Source organism: Oncorhynchus mykiss, chromosome 3, assembly GCF_057628025.1.
Source record: "Oncorhynchus mykiss isolate SJ-2025 chromosome 3, ASM5762802v1, whole genome shotgun sequence".
In the NCBI taxonomy this organism is placed as follows: Eukaryota; Metazoa; Chordata; class Actinopteri; order Salmoniformes; family Salmonidae; genus Oncorhynchus; species Oncorhynchus mykiss.
Window position 1 is genome coordinate 41,271,252 of NC_143024.1, and position 22,891 is coordinate 41,294,142.

General features: G+C 40.6%; 1 protein-coding gene across 2 annotated transcripts in view; it reads right to left on the reverse strand.

Moving 5' to 3' along the window:
• LOC110517528 (glutamate receptor ionotropic, kainate 3) overlaps positions 1 to 22,891 on the reverse strand; it is a 122,150-nt gene that overhangs the window by 49,155 nt on the left and 50,104 nt on the right. For both annotated transcript variants that reach the window (XM_021595539.3, XM_090229275.1), the window contains exons 2-6: positions 8,856 to 9,029; positions 8,167 to 8,424; positions 7,667 to 7,848; positions 4,000 to 4,053; positions 574 to 744 (exon numbers count right to left, since the gene is read on the reverse strand). In XM_021595539.3, the coding sequence (XP_021451214.1) occupies positions 574 to 744; positions 4,000 to 4,053; positions 7,667 to 7,848; positions 8,167 to 8,424; positions 8,856 to 9,029 (839 nt within the window). The remainder of the gene's footprint in view (positions 1 to 573; positions 745 to 3,999; positions 4,054 to 7,666; positions 7,849 to 8,166; positions 8,425 to 8,855; positions 9,030 to 22,891) is intronic.

Below are 22,891 nucleotides of genomic sequence, written 5' to 3' on the forward strand. Positions count from 1 at the left end.
CCGAATCCCAGTCAAATTTTAGGACTAGATAAACAAACAACGAGGGATTGCAACAATATAAAATTCAATGTTGAATGTACCACGCGCATGTATAACTCTTTATCTCCCATTAGCGACGCTCGCTTATTAAGTTAGAGCGTAAAAGGAGGCTTTATTGGAATATCAGGGATGGGATTTGTGATTATTGGATTTAGACCATTGTGATGGGATTTGAGAATGATTATGAACTCCCATGAATACATTGAATGAAGCACTTCAGAATTTAGTAGACTGTGACCCTCCTGCTTCCAAGCGCTTCTTATCTGACATTATGATGATAATAGGACCCAATAGTATCACCATTATCATTATTATTAGCATCATTGGTGGTACATAGTAGTAATAGTGGTAATACGACAGATTGGACTATAATGTTCTATGCATGTTCTTCCGAAATGTTGTTAATGACATAAAATGTTGAGAGCAGGGCTGGTGAAAGACACACAGTATATAGATATCGATATGATGTCTTTCATGCTGATTTTTAGCATACTATCAGCCTCAGAGTTCCACAACAGAAGACCAAAAGCATACCGTCATGATCCCTTCCAGGAGACCCGAGTCGGGCTTGGGAGGTATCTGCCTCTCTTGGGACCACTTCTCAACGATGGACGCCACCTGAGGGTTGTCCACGTTGAGGATGCGGAAGCCGGTCATGTTGACGCCACAGAAACGGTAGGGCTCCAGGTCGATAGCCATGAGGTCCTTCAGAAAGAGAGGGATGAAACAAAGAGTAGATGATCTTGTTCAGCTTTGGACGGCTGGGATTGGGGCCTCATTGTTACTGCTAGAGAAGAGAGGATAGTAAATGGGAGATGTATTGAAGTGAAATATAGGACTGAGCTTTGAGCCGTCTGGAGGATAAGGGTCTGGTGTTTTGAGTGTAGTGTGTGCCTCAGTCAATGAAACCAAACACAAGGCGTTGGTGTCAGTCTCTCTCAGTGTGGTTAAAACCATTCACTAAGTCTCATTCACAGAGGCATTTTGGTATGGTAGGTAGGTTCACTTAAACTACTAGATGGGAAACCATGTCAAAAGGTTGACCTTAACATGGCATTACAAATTGACTTCCTCCAATGTAATTCAACCTGAACCTTCATGACTATACACAACCCCAACTGCAAGTATGAACGAAACCCTTTAATGCGAATTACCATGATACAGAGGGACCAGGTAAAACTGTGCTTTGAGACTTTTATTATGTCTCTAAGGTTTGTGTTAGCTGGTTGTTGTGCAGAAGTAAAACCTGAAGGCATGACCTTTTACTTTGTGTTCTGCCGCTGTGGCTTATCCTAAATATTCCCTGAGTAAATGAGGCAGACGACATTCATCGCCTGAAAGGGGAACCACTTCATCTGCTGGATCCAATTAATAATGCAGCTGCTACAGTCCCTCCGCAACCCATAAGCAAACACAGATTTCTCTGAGCAACTGTAATTTCTAGGGCAGCCATCCCGGCTCAAGTGTGAAGTCACATGTCGACACATATCGTGCTGGAATGTGCCACGGGGCCTCGGAAAAGACATTTGGAGGAACATAATAGATATTTCATTAGCACCCTGTGGGGTTAGTGCTGGGGGAACGGGAGCGTGTAAGACACACGCTGAAGACCGCTTGCCTCCAGATACAGAAAAAAAAAAAAAAAAATCTCTCTCCACAAGCAGTAGAATTCATATGGCACTAAATGTATTACCATGGAGGATCAAAAAAAAGTCCCGGTTGTACTAAATACCATTTGTGGGAAACCATTTTCTTCAGGTTATGTGCACCAGGTTTATTGCGAAACATACAAGTTCCCTAAAAAGAATGTTCTGACAAGAAGTTGTGATGTAAATGATCTTATAACTCAGGCACACATTCAAACAGCCATTAGAAGATTGTGAGTTGTTGAGGGCAATGTCAACTGTTGCGAAGTATAAAATATCCTAGAAAATACCAGCAGGTGATGGATTCGAACTAAACGTGCAACATTTATGAGAGTTGCATTAATCTTTGAATTCAGTTACTTGACTGGGAAAATTCTGAAATTCTGAAAACTACAGTTGTCAATCAACATTAGTCATACAGTGCCTTCAGAATGCTCCATTGACAATACACTAAAACAGGAAGTAAAGGAAGGTTCTCAGCACAGATTATTGGAGATAAAGGGCTGAAGCTATGACAGCCTCAATTCAGAGGACAAGGCTGCTGCTATATTACCCTACTACCATTCTGGTATTACCTGGTCACGCTCTAATAATTTGGTGTCCCCAGGATGATAAACATGAACATTATCAAGGGGAACATTGTTGCCCTATATGTATTCATCATTTCAGGTAGAATCTTTGAAATGACCAGCAAGTCATTTAAGAACAAATTGTTATTTACAATGACGACAGTGCCTTGTTCAGGGGTAGAAAAACAGATTTTTACCTCGTCAGCTCGGGGATTTGATCCAGCAACCTTCTGGTTACTAGCCCAAAGCTCTAACCACTAGGCTACCTGCCACCCCGAAATCCTTTGTTTTGAGAAATATTATGTACAGTATCTGCAATGCAGCACTCAAGTCAGGCAGCTGTTATTTAAAATAGATACTAAGCTAAAATGCATGTCTGTATATTTTATATCATATTTGAAGTACTCGACCGTCAATAACTCAACCAGTTTCTCTCACACAGACGTACACAGTGTGACAGACACAGCCTTGGGTACTATTAAAACGCTTGTTGGGATAGGCCTACACAAATGACGATGCATGGCAGAACGATGCCGTTGCCATGCTGCCGAGCATGAAAGATGACACGCATCACACCCAGCCCTGTATGTCATATTGTCTTATCAAAACAGACTGGCCAAGTCCATCATGCTAGGGCCTGTCTAGCCCCCATCCTCCTGATCCCCAGTGTGAGTGCGCGTTTGCGGGCGTGTGAGTGTGTGCGAGAGAGATAGAGACAGATAGCGAAAGAGAGAGAGAGAGAGAGAGACTTCTGCCCAATAGGAACACATACAGCACCATCACCATGGGGACCACTGTATTAATCCTGCCCTGTCCTTTTGTCACCAGACAGAAAGATTCAATCTGTGCTGCCCAGCCTTGTACTCTGCTGGGAGCAGTGAACAGACTGGGCACAGGACCCAATAACACACCCGAGGGAGGTTGTCGTCTCCTGGTAATGTGTTTCGGTATTGTGAGTTAGTGTTTCTGACGTCCTCCAAATTCAATATGGCAGTAGGGGATATTCAAGGTGGAACTAGGAATAGTTTGTTGATGAAAGGACACAGGATGTGCATATACAGTGTAACCCTTGATGAAAATGTCCTGAGCCAACGTCTTACTCGAATTGTGGTGTGACTCAAATGTTTTAAAAAAAAAGAAGGTAAACACCTGTGCTTATTTTGAACAAAATGACATCTAGCTAAAAGGGGCCATTAGACTACAGCACTCAAAAGGGTGGAAAGGACAAGGCTGCACTAACTGAAAAATGCTTGTGCATGTTCTACAATCAAAACACTAATGTGTTAGTGTTCATTCAATAGGTTCAATTTTGGGGCAGCAGAGCAGCCTAGTGGTTAGAGCGTTGGACTAGTAACCGGAAGGTTGTAAATTAAAATCCCCGAGCTGACAAGGTACACATCTTTCGTTCTGCCCCTGAACAGGCAGTTAACCCACTGTTCCTAGGCCGTCATTGAAAATAAGAATTTGTTCTTAACTGACTTGCCTAGTTAAATAAATCCATCATCTACTTCCAATATGTTGCCTTTGTGCTACCTTTTGAAAGACTTTAACAGCGATAGAAGTGTTTACAGGTGGCGGATTATTGAAGACTCCATTACGCTGCCAGTTAGTCAAACAAAATTGGTATTGTGTACCGGATCCAAACCCCCATCGGCAATTAAGCGGCATTCATCAAAACAATCTAATGGTGGGGAGATGGGGGGGAAAATGTGACTCAATTTGCATTAGCAAGCATTGTAAATTACCAGAGTGGTGAAGATGTAGTGGTAGTATTCTGTCATCATTCCCATTGTCTGGGCCTGTAGGGGGAGAGAGAGGGAGAGATGAGGAGGAGAGGAATGGAGAGACAAGACAATGAAGAAGGTCACTGTGTCACGCTGGGGTAATTTGCAATCAATATCCACAGTCAAAACAAACATTGGCAAGCAAACGGCGAACACCATTGAAGCTGTTCAGGAGCAATGGGAGAAAAGCCACAGGTCTTAATGAGTGTATTGACCATCGCTGTGTGTCGTCGTTGCCAAGTTTGTGATGCTGTTTTTGTTGCAATTATGGCGCCATTGGATAATAAAGTAAAGGCAAGTGTGATTCTAGCTGCCTGAGGGCTTTTTCGACACCATGCATTTAAAGGGTTTGCAATTGTTCTGATCATGTGACTCCTTCCCTGGAGAAAGGAGGCCTTCAATCAAAGAAGTGAGCAGTAATCTGTTCCTCCTATTTCACCACCCCCCCATCATAACCACCACTTGTTTCACTCAATCTACATTCAAATATTCTACGTTCCCATGGCGGCAGTATTTCCTGTTTAATTGTACCATCTGTTGTGAGGAATACCCAAGGTTATGCAAATAAGTTGCTGTGTTTTTTGGAAGTGGAAGTCTCTTCTCCATTTACCACACCTACCGACTACAAAGAAACACCATAAGATGTCAGAAGGGAAAAATGATTTCCAACACATGACAACTTTTTGATATAGGATCTCCGCTATTGTTGGATGAATACCTGCCTATGGAAAGTATAGCGCCCAAATGTTATTTTCATTAAATGGCTGGGAGTAGAGCGTATGATTTTTTTATACAGTGGGGCAAAAAAAGTATTTAGTTAGCCACCAATTGTGCAAGTTCTCCCACTTAAAAAGATGAGAGAGGCCTGTAATTTTCATCATAGGTACACTTCAACTATGACAGACAAAATGAGAAAAAAAAATCAGAAAATCACATTGTAGGATTTTTAATGAATTTATTTGGTAGAAAATAAGTATTTGGTCAATAACAAAAGTTTATCTCAATACTTTGTTATATACTCTTTGTTGGCAATGACAGAGGTCAAACGTTTTCTGTAAGTCTTCACAAGGTTTTCACACACTGTTGCTGGTATTTTGGCCCATTCCTCCATGCAGATCTCCTCTAGAGCAGTGATGTTTTGGGGCTGTTGCTGGGCAACACGGACTTTCAACTTCCTCCAAAGATTTTCTATGGGGTTGAGATCTGGAGACTGGCTAGGCCACTCCAGGACCTTGAAATACTTCTTACGAATCCACTCCTTCGTTGCCCGGGCTGTGTGTTTGGGATCATTGTCATGCTGAAAGACCCAGCCACGTTTCATCTTCAATGCCCTTGCTGATGGAAGGAGGTTTTCACTCAACATCTCACGATACATGGCCCCATTCATTCTTTCCTTTACACGGATCAGTCGTCCTGATCCCTTTGCAGAAAAACAGCCCCAAAGCATGATGTTTCCACCCCCATGCTTCACAGTAGTATTGGTGTTCTTTGGATGCAACTCAGCATTCTTTGTCCTCCAAACACGATGAGTTGAGTTTTTATCAAAAAGTTATATTTTGGTTTCATCAGACCATATGATATTCTCCCAATCTTCTTCTGGATCATCCAAATGCTCTCTAGCAAACTTCAGACGGGCCTGGACATGTACTGGCTTAAGCAGGGGGACACGTCTGGCTCTGCAGGATTTGAGTCCCTGGCGGCGTAGTGTGTTATTGATGGTAGGCTTTGTTACTTTGGTCCCAGCTCTCTTCAGGTCATTCACTAGGTCCCCCTGTGTGGTTCTGGGATTTTTGCTCACCGTTCTTGTGATCATTTTGACCCCACGGGGTGAGATCTTGCGTGGAGCCCCAGATCGAGGGAGATTATCAGTGGTCTTGTATGTCTTCCATTTCCTAATAATTGCTGCCACAGTTGATTTCTTCAAACCAAGCTGCTTACCTATTGCAGATTCAGTCTTCCCAGCCTGGTGCAGGTCTACCATTTTGTTTCTGGTGTCCTTTGACAGCTCTTTGGTCTTGGCCATAGTGGAGTTTGGAGTGTGACTGTTTGAGGTTGTGGACAGGTGTCTTTTATACTGATAACAAGTTCAAACAGGTGCCATTAATACAGGTAACGAGTGGAGGACACAGGAGCCTCTTAAAGAAGAAGTTACAGGTCTGTGAGATCCAGAAATCTTGCTTGTTTGTAGGTGACCAAATACTTATTTTCCACCATAATTTGCAAATAAATTCATTAAAAATCCTACAATGTGATTTTCTGGATTTTTGTTTTGTCATTTTGTCTGTCATAGTTGAAGTGTACCTATGATGAAAATTACAAGCCTCTCTCATCTTTTTAAGTGGGAGAACTTGCAAAACTCGTGGCTGACTAAATACCTTTTTGCCCCACTGTACATAACCTGCAATTTCAAAGTCACATTAAAATCTGTGTGTTTTGGGTCCCTCACCTGATTCTACTACATCCTCATCAACCTCATTTCATTGGCCTCCATCTGTCTCTCTTTCCCCCGGTGGCCGAGCCACTTAAAGAAACGTGACAAAAAGTACTACCAGGATGGAACCGTCGCTAAAGGGGTCAGCGCTTTTTAAGAGACACCTGGGATATAGCTCTGGGACAGGTCCAGACAGAAGGTCTGGTCCTGCCATGTTTTTCATTTATTTTCTCTACACCTGGAGGGGGTGATATGAACTGACGAGGGGAGGTTGTTTTAGATGAGAACACCAGACAGGCAGCAGAGTGCAGACAGACAGGTAGAGAGCAGGGCATTGTGGGGAGGCCAGGGACTATCAGCAAACTCCATATCAAAGTTCAAACGTAGGGTACTGCAGAAGTATTGGATTAGTGGTATACATGTCTATTTTTAAAGAGGACTTTATAAATACAAGACACATGTTTGATGCAACCTCCATTATCCTACTAAGAGTTGCTGAATATCTCTTCGTCCTCAGAAGAGTCATATCTAACAGAAGGGGTATGACGCATAAGGCCAGCAATCTTTTGAATATATTATTTTGTTTCAACCATCAACACATTTTTACCAAATGAAACGTAAACTGAACTACTTATGTCAAAATGCATTTGTATTACGTTCTTGGAAAGCCATTCATTGCCTCAAGAAGACATGTCTCCTCACCACATGCTGTAAATCTGTGATGGTCTATATTTTGCAGTTTATTGGTCTGAAATGCATCTGTAACCACTGTATGCAGATAACAGTGGAAGAGACATGAGCCAAGTTCAGCAATTTTCATCAGAAACCACAGTATGGGCTTCAATATCAATATTAATATCAACAAAGTGTTCCTGGTGTGTGAGTTAGAACATAAAATGACAGCATTTCATCTGTGGTGTAAAAGGCAATACATATCATGGCAACCAAAAGAAGCACAGAAAAACACATAATATTTACTTTGAAAAACAGATTTACATAACTCAATTTTGACACTTACAATACCGTTTTCCAAGAAAGCAGAACCATTTTTTCCTAAAACAATATTACCGCTTTATAATAAGCCCAATTCCAGAATGTATGTCAACGCAGAATATGAATTTGATATTGTCTATAGCTTCGATCAGTTAAATTATGTCAGCTCTGAACAGTGCCAGGCAGTGCCAGTGAGGCTCTCACCTGCTTAAGGATCTGTGCAGCCATTTCATGGCTGCAATCGAAAATAATGCGAAACTCCCGTCCTCTCTTCATCTCCTTGAGGAGAGGCCTGGTGTCCTCACCGTCAAGAGGGAGCTGGCGAATTTTTAGCCTGATGTTATACCTGGAGGGGGCCATTATCAGTTCCTGTAGTCTAATAAGACCTTTAGGAAACAAACATCAGAAAGCTAACAGCCACGCACAACATCATTTAACTGTCAACACACACATATCAAGAACAATTAACAAAATTAATATGTTGCTTCTTGTAAAGTGTCATTTAGTTGTTTGGTGGTTGATCTTACACATATCACATTTATCAGACAAAAGTATCACAATTCAAAAGTATATACTGTAGAGTATTACAAATCATAAGTTTCCGGAAAGCTTTGTATCGCTACGATTGGACTTAAGCTGATCTCAGTACTACGAAGCTTTCGAGAAACTCACCCCCCATTAGTTAGAAAACGTCATACTCCCACCTGTACTGTCATCGTATACGACCGTGGCTGTTTTCCACTTCAGGAACTGCACCAAATCCAAGATGCCGTAGCTGAGAGAAGAGTAATCCGGGTACAGGTTGGCATAAAATGTGTCCCTGTTGTCCATAGGGTGATGTTTCCATCGCACCTGGATGTGTGGCACTTCCAACGCATTGCAGATGGACTGGACGGCGTTTGAAGACGAGCTATGTGACGGCCCAAATATTGCCACTACACCTAAAGAGAGTTGGTCACAGGCTAGAATGGCAAGAACAGAGAGAGAGAGTTAACTCTAGGAAAGACAGCATATCATGTCATGACGTTCAACAAGTGAGATGAAAAATGTATTTGGTGAATTATCAACAACAACAAAAAATCTATGTGGATAATTTTGTCACCACAAAAAAAAATTGTTGTAGACTTATATGTCTACTAGAATAAATCCTGGTTTCAGAGTGCAGTTAATGAACTAACATCAAACAAAATACCACTATTAAAAATCTAAAACAGCCAAGTATATAATAATGCACTATGAGTTAAACTAATGAAACCCCTTGCCATAAAGACTTGCAATAAACCTTTAGGTTGATTTGTTATGGTCTGCTGTCATCCAATGGCCTTGCTTCCATCCATTCCACAGCGTGGCCATTGGCCGTAATCCCTGGGCAAACAAAGTGCATGTCACTCACCTTTTCTCGACGCTTCAAAACTGTCGTAGATATTAATCCTCTGTATGTCGTACGTTAACGTTGTGTTGGGCAATAAAGTCCTGTTTCTGTTGATGTTGTTCACTGCAAATTTAAAGGCAAGCTCCTCTGGGCTGACGAGCGGCACTGGTCCCTCTGTTTGTTCGAAAATCCCCCCTGAGAAAAAGGAGACAGTCACATTAGCTCAAGGCCAACTGGTCTGGAACACAGTTGTCTGAAACTACTGCCAAAATTCTTAAGGGGTTTTGCACTAAACACTGGCAGTGGACTAGATTGTGTACATTAGAGCCGGCATTAGATTTGCTCTGTAAACAGACAGAAAGCCACACTCCATTTCAGGGAATGCTGTGAATACCAACAGCAGCTTTGATATCTGCTGCAGTAATGGAAGAGAGTGGGGAGAGTGGAAAATGGCTCCAAAAGAACAGGAGCTCAGCTTCTTCTCTACTCCATTGTCCTTTTAGTTCACTTTAAAACAAAGGTGGATCAGATAACTTGGAGTAGGTACTAGACTACTCAGGTATAATAGAAAATGTTGAATTAATTCACTATTACTATCACTAAATTTAGCATGTTGTATTTGGGGCCCTTGGTATTGCCGTATTGTATCAGTTAGATATGAAGAGCATAAGTTTATGTGTAAAAAAAAAATCTAACTAAATACGATAAACTTTTTCTTCTTTTTATTTAAGAACACCAATTAGAGTACATCTCAAAACTTAAACAACATGAGTGTACATGTACAGTTGAAGTCAGAAGTTTACATACACCTCAGCCAAATACATTTAAATTCAGTTTTTCACAATTTCTGACATTTAATCCTAGTAAAAATTCCCTGTCTTTGATCAGTTAGGATCACCACTTTATTTTAAGCATGTGAAATGTCAGAATAATAGTAGAGAGAATGATTTAATTCAGCTTTTAGTTCTTTCATCACATTCCCAGTTGGTCAGAAATTGACATACACTCAATTAGTATTTGGTAGTATTGCCTTTGAATGGTTTAACTTGTGTTAAATGTTTCGGGTAGCTTTCCACAAGTTTCCCCAATAAGTGAATTTTGGCCCAATCTTCCTGACAGAGCTGGTGTAACTGAGTCAGGTTTGTAGGCCTCTTTGCTTGCACACACTTTTTCAGTTCTGCCCACCCATTTTCTATAGGATTGAAGTCAGGGCTTTGTGATGGCCACTCCAATACCTTGACTTTGTTGTCCTTAAGCCATTTTGCTAAAACTTTGTAAGTAGTCTTGGGGTCATTGTCCATTTGGAAGACTCATTTGCGACCAAGCTTTAACACTGATGTCTTGAGATGTTGCTTCAATATATCCACATAATTTTCCAACCTCGTGATGCCATCTATTTTGTGAAGTGCACCAGTCCCTCCTGCAGCAAAGCACCCCCACAACATGATGCTGCCACCCCCAGTGCTTCAGGGTTGGGATGGTGTTCTTCGGCTTGCAAACGTCCCCCTTTTTCCTCCAAACATAACGATGGTCATTATGGCCAAACAGTTCTATTTTTGTTTCATCAGACCAGATAATTTCTCCAAAAAGTACGATCTATGTCCCCATGTGCAGTTGCAAACCATAGTTTGGCTTTTTTATGGCGGTTTTGGAGCAATGGCATCTTCCAAAGTACATTCATCTCTAGGAGACAGAACGCATCTCCTTCCTGAGCGGTATGATGGCTGCGTGGTCCCATGGTGTTTATACTTCCATACTATTGTTTGTACAAATGAACATGGTACCTTCAGCCATTTGGAAATTGCTCCCAAGGATAACCGGATTTGTGGAGGTCGACAATTTTTTGGCTCTGATCGATACACCTTCCCATCAATATCTCAGTGTTTTCCCTGGAGAATCAGCACCTGTGGTCTACTGATACCTTCCAACAAGCCACTGCCAGTGGTCAACGGAATCACAGACCTCTGCTGCTACAGTGCCTTCAGAAAGTATTCACACCCCTTGTTGTTTTTCACGTTGTTGCGTTACAAAGTGGGAAAACAAAATCACTACTATATCATGATTAGATAAGTATTCAACACCCTGGGTGAAAAACTGTTAGAATAACATCAAATCAAATGACATTGTATTTGTCACATACACATGATTAGCAGATGTTAATGAGAGGGTAGCAAAATGCTTTTGCTTCTAGTTCCGTCCATGCAGTAATATCTAACAAGTAATCTAATCTAACAATTTCACAACATTACCTTATACACACACAAGTGTAAAGGAATGAATATGTACATAAAAATATGGATGAGCGATGGCCGAACGCCATAGGCAAGATACAGTAGATGCTATGGAGTACATTATATACATATGAGATGAGTAATGTAGGATATGTAAACATTATTAAAGTGGCGTTATTTAAAGTGGCTAGTGATACATTTATTACATAAATTTTTCATTATTAATGTGGCTAGAGATGAGTCAGTATGTTGGCAGCAGCCACTCAATGTTAGTGATGGCTGTTTAACAGTCTGATGGCCTTGGGTTTTTCAGTCTCTCGGTCCCTGCTTTGATGCACCTGTACTGACCTCGCCTTCTGGATGATAGCGGGGTGAACAGGCAGTGGCTCGGGTGGTTGTTGCCCTTGATGATCTTTATGGCCTTCCTGTGACATCGGGTGGTGTAGGTGTCCTGGAGGGCAGGTAGTTTGACCCTGTGATGCTTTGTGCAGACCTCACTACCCTCTGGAGAGCCTTACGGTTGTGGGCGGAGCAGTTGCAGTATCAGGCGGTGATACAGCCCGACAGGATGCTCTTGATTGTGCATCTGTAAAAGTTTGAGTGTTTTTGGTGACAAGCCGAATTTCTTCAGCCTTCTGAGGTTGAAGAGGCGCTGCTGCGCCTTCTTCACCATGCTGTCTGTGTGGGTGGACCATTTCAGTTTGTCTGTGATGTGTACGCCGAGGAACTTAAAACTTTCCACCTTCTCCACTACTGTCCCGTCGATGTGGATAGGAGGTTGCTCCTTCTGCTGTTAACTGAAGTCCACAATCCTCTCCTTTGTTTTGTTGACATTGAGTGTGAGGTTATTTTCCTGACACCACACTCCGAGGGCCCTCACCTCCTCCCTGTAGGCCGTCTCGTCGTTGTTGGAAATCAAGCCTACCACTGTAGTGTCATCTGCAAACTTGATGATTTGAGTTGGAGGCGTGCATGACCACGCAGTCATGGGTGAACAGGGAGCACAGGGGAGGGCTGAGAACGCACCCTTGTTAGGCCCCAGTGTTGAGGGTCAGCGGGGTGGAGATGTTGCCTACCCTCACCACCTGGGGGTGGCCCGTCAGGAAGTCCAGGACCCTTTGGCAGTGATAACAGCTGTGAGTCTTTCTGGGTAAGTCTCTAAGAGCTTTGCACAGCTGTATTGAAAAATATTTGCCCATTAATATTTGAAAAACTATTCAAGCTCTGTTGAGTTAGTTGTTGATCATAGCTAGAAAGCCGTTTTCAAGTCTTGCAATACATTTTCAAAACTGTAACTAGGCCACTCAGGAACATTCTTGGTAAGCAACTCCAGTGTATATTTGGCCTTGTTTTTTATGCAATTGTCCTGCTGAAAAGTAGGAATTTGTCTCCCATTGTCTGTTGTAAAGCAGACTGAACCAAGTTTTGCTCTAGGATTTTGCCTGTGCTTAGCTCTAATCCGTTTATTTGTATTATTTTTTAAAATCCCTAGTCGTTGCTGATGACAAGGATACCCATAACATGATGCAGCCACCACCATGCTTGAAAATATGAAGGGTGGTACCTGATGTGTTGTGTTGGATTTGCCCCAAACATAACGGTTTAAATTGAGGAGAAAGTTAATTTCTATTGCAAACAGGATACATATTTTGGATTATTATTCTGTACAGGCTTCCTTCATTTCACTCTGTATTTATGTTAGTATTGTGGAGTATCTACAATGTCGTTTATCCATTCTCAGTAACCTCCTATCACAGCCATTGAACTCTGTAACTCTTTTAAAATCACCATTGGTGAAATCCTTGGGCGGTTTCCTTCCTCTCCGGTAACTGAGTCAGGAAGGGTGCCTGTATTTTTGTAGTGACAGTGTCTATTAATACACCATTCAAAGTGTAATTAATAACTTTGTCATGCTCAAATGAATATTCAATGTATTTTCCCCCCATCTGCCAATAGATGCCCTGGTCTTTGTGGTTGAATCTGTGCTTGAAATTCACTGTTTGACTGAGGGACTTGTTGTGTTAGGTACAGAGATGGGGTAGTAATTTTAAAATCATGCTAAACATTATTATTGCACACAGAGTCCATGCAACATATGAATAAGCAAACTTTTACTTTTGAACTTATTTAGGTTTGCCATAACAAAAGGATTGAATACATATTGACTCAAGACAATTCAGCTTTTGAATTTGTAATTAAGTTGTACAATTTTGAAAAACATAATTCCACTTTGACATTATGGGGTATTGCGTGTAAATCAGTGACACAGTATCTCAATTGAATCCATTTTAAATTCAGGCAGTAACATCAAAATGTGGAGAAAGTCAAGGGGTGTGAATACTTTCTGAAGGTACTGTATTTGCAGTGGAAACGGAAGAAACCAAGCCCATTACGCTACCACAGGACAGCCTCAGAGTCACGTAACTTTGAGGCTGTCCTCATATGGACACCATACACTATTTATGACTGTGAAAGCCCCTTTGATTCCAAGGGGATGTGATTACTACATTAAGTAATTGCTGGAGTATATACTAATTTGACTGTTAAGAGGATAAAATGTGCATTGCTCGAAAGCACTTTTACAAATGTAATAAATAGGGAGACCTGCTCCTTGGGAAGAAATCCAGGGATAATTTGCATCATCCTTTTTCACAATCCTGCCATATGCACAATGCCTGGGCTTTAATGTGTTAGGAATTTCCAGACGCATCAAATAATGAGGAATAAGCAGCTCAGTTTTGATACCACAATATCCACACTAATAAACAAAGGGGCATATTATTATTGAACACAGAAAATAAGCACTCCCGGTTAAGCAATGTAATGCATTTTATGAGGGTAAACACAAATTGAGATGCAACTTTATATTTGGAATTTGTTCTTGTGAACCTGAGTCAATGGGCTTCAGATTAACATGTTGAGTCTTCTTAGTCTGCCTCACAAAGGCCCTTAATTCATCTCTTGAGTTGTAGCCTGATGCTAAATAACAGGCATCTAATTGCAGCTCCCTATTTTCATAATTTGTCTCTCATGAACATTTTGGAAAATCAGCTGCATTTAAAAGCTACAATAGTTCACTCTAAATAAAACAAATGAACAGCTGTGTGTGCGAAAAAGCACGAGCCTAAACTATGACCTTATAAAGAAAAGTTTGACATTACATAACCTTGCATAATGTAAAGCCATAGTACGTGTCCTGAACTCCTTCGTGAGGCGTATGTGTGCAATACCAGGAAATTCAATAAAACAAAGCACTAGACACAAGGTCAGACCCTAAAATAACATTTCACACCACAACACTGCATCAATTATAGCAAACACAGGTCCATTCTAGTTGTGTCCACTTTTGCTTCCGAGGCAAAACACTGTAACACTGTTGACCTGGTTTATGTATAATTATGATACCTGTTGGGGTGAGGGTAAACATAATAACATTGTTGTTATATTCCACTTAAGACTATAATTGACTTGTTTTGTGTTGTACAATTGACATTTGTGTTTGCCTCTTGTCAGTGCTGCTAAGCATGAAGCAAACCAAAATTCACAAATTTTCCCAAAATCCTGGTTGGGGGATTCCCAGAATCAGGAGGGAATAAGTAGGAAATCTAGACCCGTCTAACCAGGATTTCACAGATTTTATTGACTTTTCCCAGAATTTTGCAACCCTAGTCCTGAGGATTCCATCTGAGTATGTCTGATTTTTACCAAATCACAATGAAAAATAGATGGGAACATTCAGAGAAATGCTCATCTTAATCCTCTGTATATCACATCAATTTTATTTTATTTTACCTTTATTTAACCAGGTAGGCAAGTTGAGAACAAGTTCTCATTTACAATTGCGACCTGACCAAGATAAAGCAAAGCAGTTCGACACATACAACAACACAGAGTTACACATGGAGTAAAACAAACAGAGTCAATAATACAGTAGAAAAATAAGTCTATATACAATGTGAGCAAATGAGGTGAGATAAGGGAGGTAAAGGCAAAAAAAAGGCCATGGTGGCGAAGTAAATACAATATAGCAAGTAAAAAACTGGAGTGGAAGAAATTGCAAAGTAGAGAGAAATAATGGGGTGCAAAGGAGCAAAATAAATAAATACAGTAGGGGGAGAGGTAGTTGTTTGGGCTAAATTATAGATGGGCTATGTACAGGTGCGGTAATCTGTGAGCTGCTCTGGCAGCTGGTGCTTAAAGCTAGTGAAGGATATAAGTGTTTGCAGTTTCAAATATTTGTGTAGTTCGTTCCAGTCATTTGCAGCAGAGAACTGGAAGGAGAGGCGGCCAAAGGAAGAATTGGTTTTGGGGGTGACCAGTGAAATATACCTGCTGGAGCGCGTGCTACAGGTGGGTGCTGCTATGGTGACCAGTGAGCTGAGAAAAGGGGGGGCTTTACCTAGCAGGGTCTTGTAGATGACCTGGAGCCAGTGGGTTTGGCGACTAGTATGAAGCGAGGGCCAGCCAACGAGAGGTCGCAGTGGTGGGTAGTACATGTGGCTTTGGTGACAAATCGGATGGCACTGTGATAGACCGATAGAAATAACAAAGCTATGGTCTTAAACCTGTTTGTTGGTTACTGTAGATCTAATTAGTAGCTTGGCTAGAGCAAAAAAAATCTGCTTGGAGTAAAATTGGTAGAGGAAATAGCAGGTCCACACTGTACTGGTTTCTCTATAAACCCTCCTTCCAATATAGCCTACCACACATTGTGCTGATTCGCATTCACCATACTGCCAGACAGAACCATGCCAAGGCTAAACAATAACACAATATAATTTTGCTCTTGGATAAAGGTATGCTAGCCCATTGAATTTCTGACTGTAGCTCCTTTGTACTTTTTTTCTCTGGTAGGATTCCCAATCTGCCTGTGAATAGCGTCCCTGCTCCCTCGATCTGTGAAAGCACTTTGCGATACAATGAGAGAAAAGATGCAAGCAAACAATGACCGTCACAAAGCACCTGCAAAAAAACTGTAGGTTTGGATAATAGAACAGATTTCAGCTGTAATATGTTCCTCTTTAATGACATGTAACACACACCAACTCTCTCAATAGCCAGGTATTGGCTATGACATTTGGTTGGCAGTAACGGGATCTGAGAAGAAAGTGCAACTCATGCTGTTTAGAGAGCTGAAGCATCAGAAAGCTTGCAATGATTTCCAATTCACGGAATACATTGTTTAAGCGTACCCACAATTGCACATTTGATCTTCTTATCCAAATGAGAGTTCATTTTTAAATTCTTCTCACTGTCTTCACTGTCTGTACCCTGATTCTGCAAGAGCACTCAAATTAATGCTTTGTAATGGGGGACAGTTTCATAATACATTTAATTTGGCGCCATATAATCTTTAAGTCCATAATGAGAAAAGGGGTTTTAAATAAGATAGACCACCTTTTTTTGACTCGGTCTATATTGAATATACACCTAACTCTATCAAAGCCGAGAGACATGCTTATTTATTTGATTTTAAAAAATTGATTTATTGTCACATACACTAGATAGGTGCAGTGAAACGTGTTGTTTTACAATGTCAGCCATAGTACTACGGCGCACCTGGATAAAATGAGGGTTAAGGGCACATCGACAGATTTTTCACAATTTTAGCTCAGGTATTTGAACCAGCAACCTTTAAGTTACTGGCCCAACACTAACTGATAGTAATACTCTTGTAACCTTATAATGTTGTGATATCTCCTCCGTCACAGGCCTGTCAGGAAACGAACACATTTGTAAAATCTAATTTTATGCTCAAGTGGTTCGGCTTCTGCAATTTATCGCAGCTATCGCTTACTCCCTCTTCTCCTTCTCTTCTCCTCCTCTCTCGCCACCCTCTCTCACTTTCTCCCTCCCTCTCTTTCCCAGCTTAGCGTGGCTGTGTTTTGATCTCATTATCGTTCTCAAACATCCACACCGGATAATCTGTCAAGGTCAGGAGCCTGCACTCGGCTTTGCATAGGGCACCTCGGTCCGAATTATGAGGATGAGGGTCGTTCTCTCAGTAGGAACTGGACTGAAGAAAATTTGAAAGAGAGCAGCCCAGAGCAGTCAAAAACCTGATTTTACTGTGTTTTATATATATTTCCACACTATGAGGTTGGAATAACACTGTGAAATTGTGATAACAACCTTTTAGTGCATGGATCATCAACTAGATTTAGCCATGGGACAATTTTTTTCTGGAGAGGATGGTTGGTGGGCCGGAACACGATTACAAATAATTCGTAGACTGCAAAGTGACCGCAAGAAGCCCAAACAGATAAGTTTGACTAAAACATAATCACTTCAAACCTTGCTTACATTTAAATACGATCACAAGTCTCTCTATTATGCATGGGAATACTTGAGAACAGATTTCTTAAATTAAAATCACTTGGAGCTGATATATTTTTTACAGTCTCTTATGCGCAACATGCTCAGAAAACAACCCGCCACTTGGGGAACCCTGTTTTAGTATCAGAGCAGTTTGAAAAGTTTGGGAGTTTTTGCCTGCCTGGGGAGAACACAATGTGGTAAATGATGTAATAGACCAATAGAAATAGGGATCCAAACTTTTCTGCCAATTTTCCCCTCCCCACTCAGACCACTCCCAGACAGTCCCTGAAAAATGATTGCTTGAGAAATTGCCTTTTGCAAAAAAGTTATTTCTGTTTATTTTTGACCATTTTAATTGAAAACTATCAAAGTACGGTACTTAATTGTTATACAGAAATGATTTGCTACTGAAATTGGAACTTTACGAGACAGTACCTCCCTGTTTCACTCGTACAACGAGAAACGTGCAAATGTTTACAGTAATGAATATCACCCTAGGTTTTTTCCAAAGGCAAGGAGACAGGTCCTTCAGAACATTGCTTAAGGAAGTGGTAGCTGAAAGCACACAGTAAATGTGACTTGTTTCAGGAAACTAGGTGTATATCGCGCGTCACTACTTCACAGGAGAGCCATTTGAACATAAACATTTATTTTTTATCAAATTGCGTTTTTTGTCAGAAATGCCTTCTGGAACATGTGCACTTTCATGTGCCTTAATTAATAACTAACGTGTATGTCATCTGTAAATATGAATAAAATTGTTAAATTACAAGCCTTGTAGAAAAAGACAGGGACCTTCCCGCTGGACATGCCGAGTGATGAGTTCGCATTGGTCTGCCATGTAGCACACTTCTGTCTATAACGTGAGCTGCTCAGTATGTGTAGGTAATCATTTTCTAACGTTTTTGAATGATATCACGAAGAACTGCAAAAGTGTTTTTAATGCTCTCCACTTTCTGGAGGGCCAAGTTTTGAAATCAGTGGAATCAGTGGAAGCAGAGTATGATAGCTAAGGAGATGGAGAAATTCTGGTGTTTGATTACAAATATGCAGAGGGAGTCGAAAAAAGAACAAACAAAAGTCTGTTGTATTAAACACCTGTCTCCGGATTACATATTTAAACTAAGGGCAACCATGGCATCCGTAATAGAGAGGGAGAAGCATTCATCCATGTATACCGGTAAGAGAGATTAGTTAGCTACATTTTCAGATATTATACATTTCTAATTTTGTCAGAAAGTATTTTTCATTGCAAGTTAAAGTGTACTGTTAGCTAGCTAACTAACATTATCTGACTGGCTTGCTAGCTAACGTTACATGTATGAGCTATGTAGTAATATTATTTATATCTCAGAGTCATTTGCATTGCTAGTTATAGCCTAATGTTAGCTAGCTAGCTAACACTGAACCTAGTTGGTTAACTTCAGCTACCTGCAAATTCATGCATGGTAGTAACGTTATGAGTTGGGATTATGGTTCATTGTTTAGCAAGCTAGCTAGCTAATGTCTAAAGAAAAGACTCCAATATGCAAGTAACCATTTTACTGTACTGTTTACACCTTCTGTATGCTTTGCATGTGGCAAATAAACTTAGATTTTCTTTGATATAGTGTGTGTTTACCAGAGACGGTAATGTGAAAAACAACATGAAACAACACCAAAGTCAAATTAGGATAAATCGTTAGACCAACAAGACAGTGTCCATGTTCTAAAATTCTCCAGTAGAATGTCCTGCTTTCATTTCGTCACGTACAAAACAGTATGCTATTTTCTATAATTAGCTCGCCATTAACTTGTAAATAATGATCTTGTGAGTTTCTTGTGAATGTATATTCCTGTAATAATGAATAAAGTTAAGACATTGTCAGCTATATGATATGGTCATTATTAGAACTGGTTAGCCAGCTAACAAGCTAAAAATGAACATTGTTTAGAAATGTGCTTTTCATTGCCTGGTTTGCTAGATTGACAAATACTAAATTTGCTTTTGAACGGATGGGTTTATAGGTGTTAAAATTCTCCAGTTATGCTATTTATGACCACCATGCTGCTGATGTCATGCAGCCTGTTGTTTTTGTGTTTATAATTTTTCATAACGACAACGACAAGTTTGATGTCGGACGACAATAGAATGTTCATGATGTCACTGCGACAACTGTCTACAGACATATCGATAGACATTGTATAAACCAGCTTTATTCTTGAAATCCTTGTTTAGTACACTACCGTACTCAATCTGTTTAGCACATGGCCTCAGATAGTGGGGCTAAGGCTTAAGAGGGTGTGAACAATGTTGAGTGGGTGTAGACAATGTAGAGCTCTCCAGAAGGTGCACCAAAACATTCAAAGGCCTTTTTCTCAAAAGTGAGGTGACAAGTTTAACAACTTTCAAAGCAGAATTACTTTCCCATTGATTCTCAACTGTAGTGTATGCTATACCATGTTCTAGTTCTAAGTCTCTACTTTTATCCAATGTAGCTACATACTGTATGTCTGAATCGAGCCGGTCGGTCACAAATGTCTGAGGCCAGAACTTTATATGTCAGAACGTTAGAAATGTACATAATTGTTACCCAGGTTCATGCTTTTTCAATTTCAGTCAAAGGGAGTGTTTAGTATTTTTTTTATTTAGTCCAGGGGAGGGTCATGTAATTTGCAATCAATTAAATGTCATATTGCTCAGGGTTTGAGAATTGGTTATTTATTATAGTATATTTATGTGTGCCCAATGATTCCCCTCATCCCTGATTCTTTGCTGATTCTCTGGGGGGGCCCATCAAAGTTGCCCATCCCTGATATAATCGATCTATAACGACGCTTTAGTCCGCAAGAAACAAGCTTTAAAATGCCGGGGAAAGACACGATTTTTGGATCGTCTTTAAGACATTCAGAGGCTTCTCTACAGCGTTCTATAGCTGAGGAGGCAAAAAAAAAGTATTTGCTTTTCAAGTCATGTGTGATTCTGTCACTGTCAATTGATGTTCCACATTACAACAGGCTATTAAACGACATATGACATGTAAATCAGTCAGGAGCGAGCCAGGTAGCCTAAGAAGGAAAGAAAATGAATTACTTTGACTACATTATTATCACTTCAAGGCCTGCCATTCAAGAAATCAATTGTGAAGCATTTGTGACACGCTACAGGCTAGCACGAGCACTCAGCATTTCAATAACATGACTATAAAATGACATAAAAAAAACAATTACTTAGAATTATATAATAATGAAACAAAAAATGCCTTAGGATACACAGTCATTCTACAGTGTTTGGCCAGTCTTTGATTTGAGTCTCACGTGGTGAGTTATGCATGCCTAGTTTGTTAATTTAGCCTAGCAGATGTTCTTATATTCCAATGCCCTAATCACAGTCAACAGAAATCTATTTTGTTACAACAATATCATAAATAAAATATAATACATTTAGAAAATCATAGTTTCCCACATGAAAAAGTATATAGGTCTACCTGACTATACAGTGTGGAGTATTTGATACACTACCGATTTTGCAGGTTTCCCTACTTACAAAGCATGTAGAGGTCTGCAATTTTTATCGTAGGTACACTTCAACTGTGAGAGACGGAATCTAAAACAAAAATCTAGAAAATCACATTGTATGATTTTTAAGTAATTAATTTGCATTTTATTTTTTGATAAGTATTTGATCACCTACCAACCAGTAAGAATTCCAGCTCTCACAGACCTGTTAGTTTTCCTTTAAGAAGCCCTCCTGTTCTCCACTCATTACTTGTATTACCTGCACCTGTTTGAACTCATTACCTGTATAAAAGACACCTGTCCACACACTCAATCAAACAGACTCCAACCTCTCCACAATGGCCAAGACCAGAGAGCTGTGTAAAGACATCAGGGATAAAATTGTAGACCTGCACAAGGCTGGGATGGGCTATAGGACATTAGGCAAGCAATTTGGTGAGAAGGCAACAACTGTTGGCGCAATTATTAGAAAATGGAAGAAGTTCAAGATGACGGTCAATCACCCTTGGTCTGGGGCTCCATGCAAGATCTCACCTCGTGGGGCATCAATGATCATGAGGAAGGTGAGGGATCATCCCAGAACTACACGGCAGGACCTGGTCAATGACCTGAAGAGAGCTGGGACCACAGTCTCAAAGAAAACCATTAGTAACACACTACGCCATCATGGATTAAAATCCTGCAGCGCACGCAAGGTCCCCCTGCTCAAGCCAGCGCATGTCCAGGCCTGTCTGAAGTTTGCCAATGACCATCTGGATGATCCAGAGGAGGAATGGGAAAAGGTCATGTGGTCTGATGAGACAAAAATAGAGCTTTTTGGTCTAACCTCCACTCGCCGTGTTTGGAGGAAGAAGAAGGATGAGTACAACCCCAAGAACACCATCCAAACCGTGAAGCATGGAGGTGGAAACATTCTTCTTTGGGTATGGTTTTCTGCAAAGGGGACAGGACAACTGCACCGGATTGAGGGGAGGATGGATGGGGCCATGTATCGCGAGATCTTGGCCAACAACTTCCTTCCCACAGTAAGAGCATTGAAGATGGGTCGTGGCTGGGTCTTCCAGCATGACAACGACCCGAAACACACAGCCAGGGCAACTAAGGAGTGCCTCCGTAAGAAGCATCTCAAGGTCCTGGAGTGGCCTAGCCAGTCTCCAGACCTGAACCCAATAGAAAATATTTGGAGGGAGCTGAAGGTCCGTATTGCCCAGCAACAGCCCCGAAACCTGAAGGATCTGGAGAAGGTCTGTATGGAGGAGTGGGCCAAAAACTACAGGAAACGTATGATCTCTGTAATTGCAAACAAAGGTTTCTGTACCAAATATTAAGTTCTGCTTTTCTGATGTATCAAATACTTATGTCATGCAAAAAAATGCAAATTAATTACTTAAAAAATCATACAATGTGATTTTCTGGATTTTTGATTTAGATTCCGTCTCTCACAGTTGAAGTGTACCTATGATAAAAATTACAGACCTCTACTTGCTTTGTAAGTAGGAAAACCTGCAACATCGGCAGTGTATCAAATACTTGTTCTCCCCACTGTATGTGGCTGCTGTGTTAGACAACAAATGCATTTTTCTCAAATTTATTGATGATGAAATACTTCTGTTGAAACTGGTTATGTGGCGCTACGTTTTTACAGTTGATAGACACCTTTAGCAACTCTATCCTCTTTTTTAACAATAGCCTGTATAGAAATCAAAATGTCTCCAGTGCGTCAGCATGCACTCATTCATTTTAAAGCTCTATTGTGATGTTAAAAAAAGATTCTGCTTATTTCAGTCATGTAAAATTCTCGTAGAATTGATTGAAATTGTTTATAAAAGCCAATGTTTTCTCGGACTGCAAATAAGATGATAGATTAATGCAGTGGTTTGATTCTAATCCTTTCACAACCTTGTGGCTACTTTGCCATTTAATGCTTACAAAACAAAGAGCAGTTTCTAAAACTGCATATCTAAGACTCTGGTCTGTCGTAGGAGGGAGAGTAAACGATAGGCATATTCT